Consider the following 1,206-nt stretch of genomic DNA (forward strand, 5'->3'; position numbering starts at 1 on the left):
ATATCTAGCAGTTTCGAAGCACGCGGTAAGCGCCGTCCTAGTAAGGCTCTCCTGGATGCTGAAACCCGCTATGGCCATCTAGAGAAGCAGGCCTTAGCCCTGATAGTCACCGCCCGCAAGCTGCGGCCCTACATTCAGGCTCACCCAATCGTGGTCGTCACCTCCTTCCCCATAAAATTGGTCCTCCACAAGCCTGAAGTCTCTGGACGCCTAGCGAAATGGACTGTGGAACTGGGGGAAAACGACATGATTTTCGACCAGCCACAGCGATAAAGCCACAAATCCTGGTAGACTTTGTGGCTCAATTTAACCCTACCTTGCTCCCAGCTCTGGAGCAAGAAGTGCGCCTCCGGAGCGAAACAAAGGAAGAGGGAGAATGGGTCCTGCATGTCGACGGATCCAGGAACATCAGAGGACCCTGGGTAGGAATAGTGCTTACCTCGCAGACAGGGAACACAGCCTCAAGGGCTGTGAGGTGCAACTTCAAAGGAACCAACAACGAAAGCGAGTACGAGGCCTTAATCGCAGGGCTAACACCCGCCCATCAAATGGGGGCAGAAAACATCCAGGTCTTCGGTGACTCCCAAGTGCAGGGAGAGTACCAAGCAAATGACAATAGCATGATCCAGTATCTGGCGGTCGCCCAACGACTCATCAAGAAATTCAAGAGTTGCAAGCTCACTCAAATCCCCAGGGAGAAGAAATTGCAAGCCGATGCCCTGGCTAATCTAGGATCCGCCCTCGAAACTTACAGCCAGATGAGCATCCCATTGCTTGTGCTTCAATTGCCAGCCATCCTGGAGGAACCCTAATCCGAAGAAGTCTCCGCTATCGGAGAGGGCGAAACCTGGATAACCCCCCTAGTCCGGTACCTAGAGAAAGACATTCTCCAAGGTATTGCATCTCCCAGGAGAAGATCTACCGGAGATCCTTCTTCGGCCCGTAATTAAGATGTGTTACGCCTCGAGAAGACGCTAGAATCCTCGTAGAACTACGTGAAGGAGATTGTGGATCCCACTCTAGCAAGAGAAGCTTCGTGCTCAGGGCCAGGAGGGCAGGCTACTATTGGCCCACGATGGCCGCAGACGCCAACCGGCAAGCCAAATACTGCAATCAGTGTCATAGGCATGCTCCAATTCCTAAACTCCCTCCAGAAAACCTCAAGTCAATAAGCTCACCGTGGCCATTCAGAAAGTGGGGAATGGA

General features: G+C 52.7%; 1 protein-coding gene across 1 annotated transcript; it reads left to right on the forward strand.

Moving 5' to 3' along the window:
• Positions 1 to 218: 218 nt before the first annotated feature.
• LOC106338274 (uncharacterized protein Mb2253c-like) lies at positions 219 to 812 on the forward strand. The gene has a single exon (XM_013777291.1). The coding sequence runs from the start codon at positions 219 to 221 to the stop codon at positions 810 to 812; it is 594 nt and encodes a 197-aa protein (XP_013632745.1).
• The last annotated feature ends 394 nt before the right edge of the window (positions 813 to 1,206 follow it).

This window comes from Brassica oleracea, chromosome C4 (genome assembly GCF_000695525.1).
Source record: "Brassica oleracea var. oleracea cultivar TO1000 chromosome C4, BOL, whole genome shotgun sequence".
Lineage (NCBI taxonomy): Eukaryota > Viridiplantae > Streptophyta > Magnoliopsida > Brassicales > Brassicaceae > Brassica > Brassica oleracea.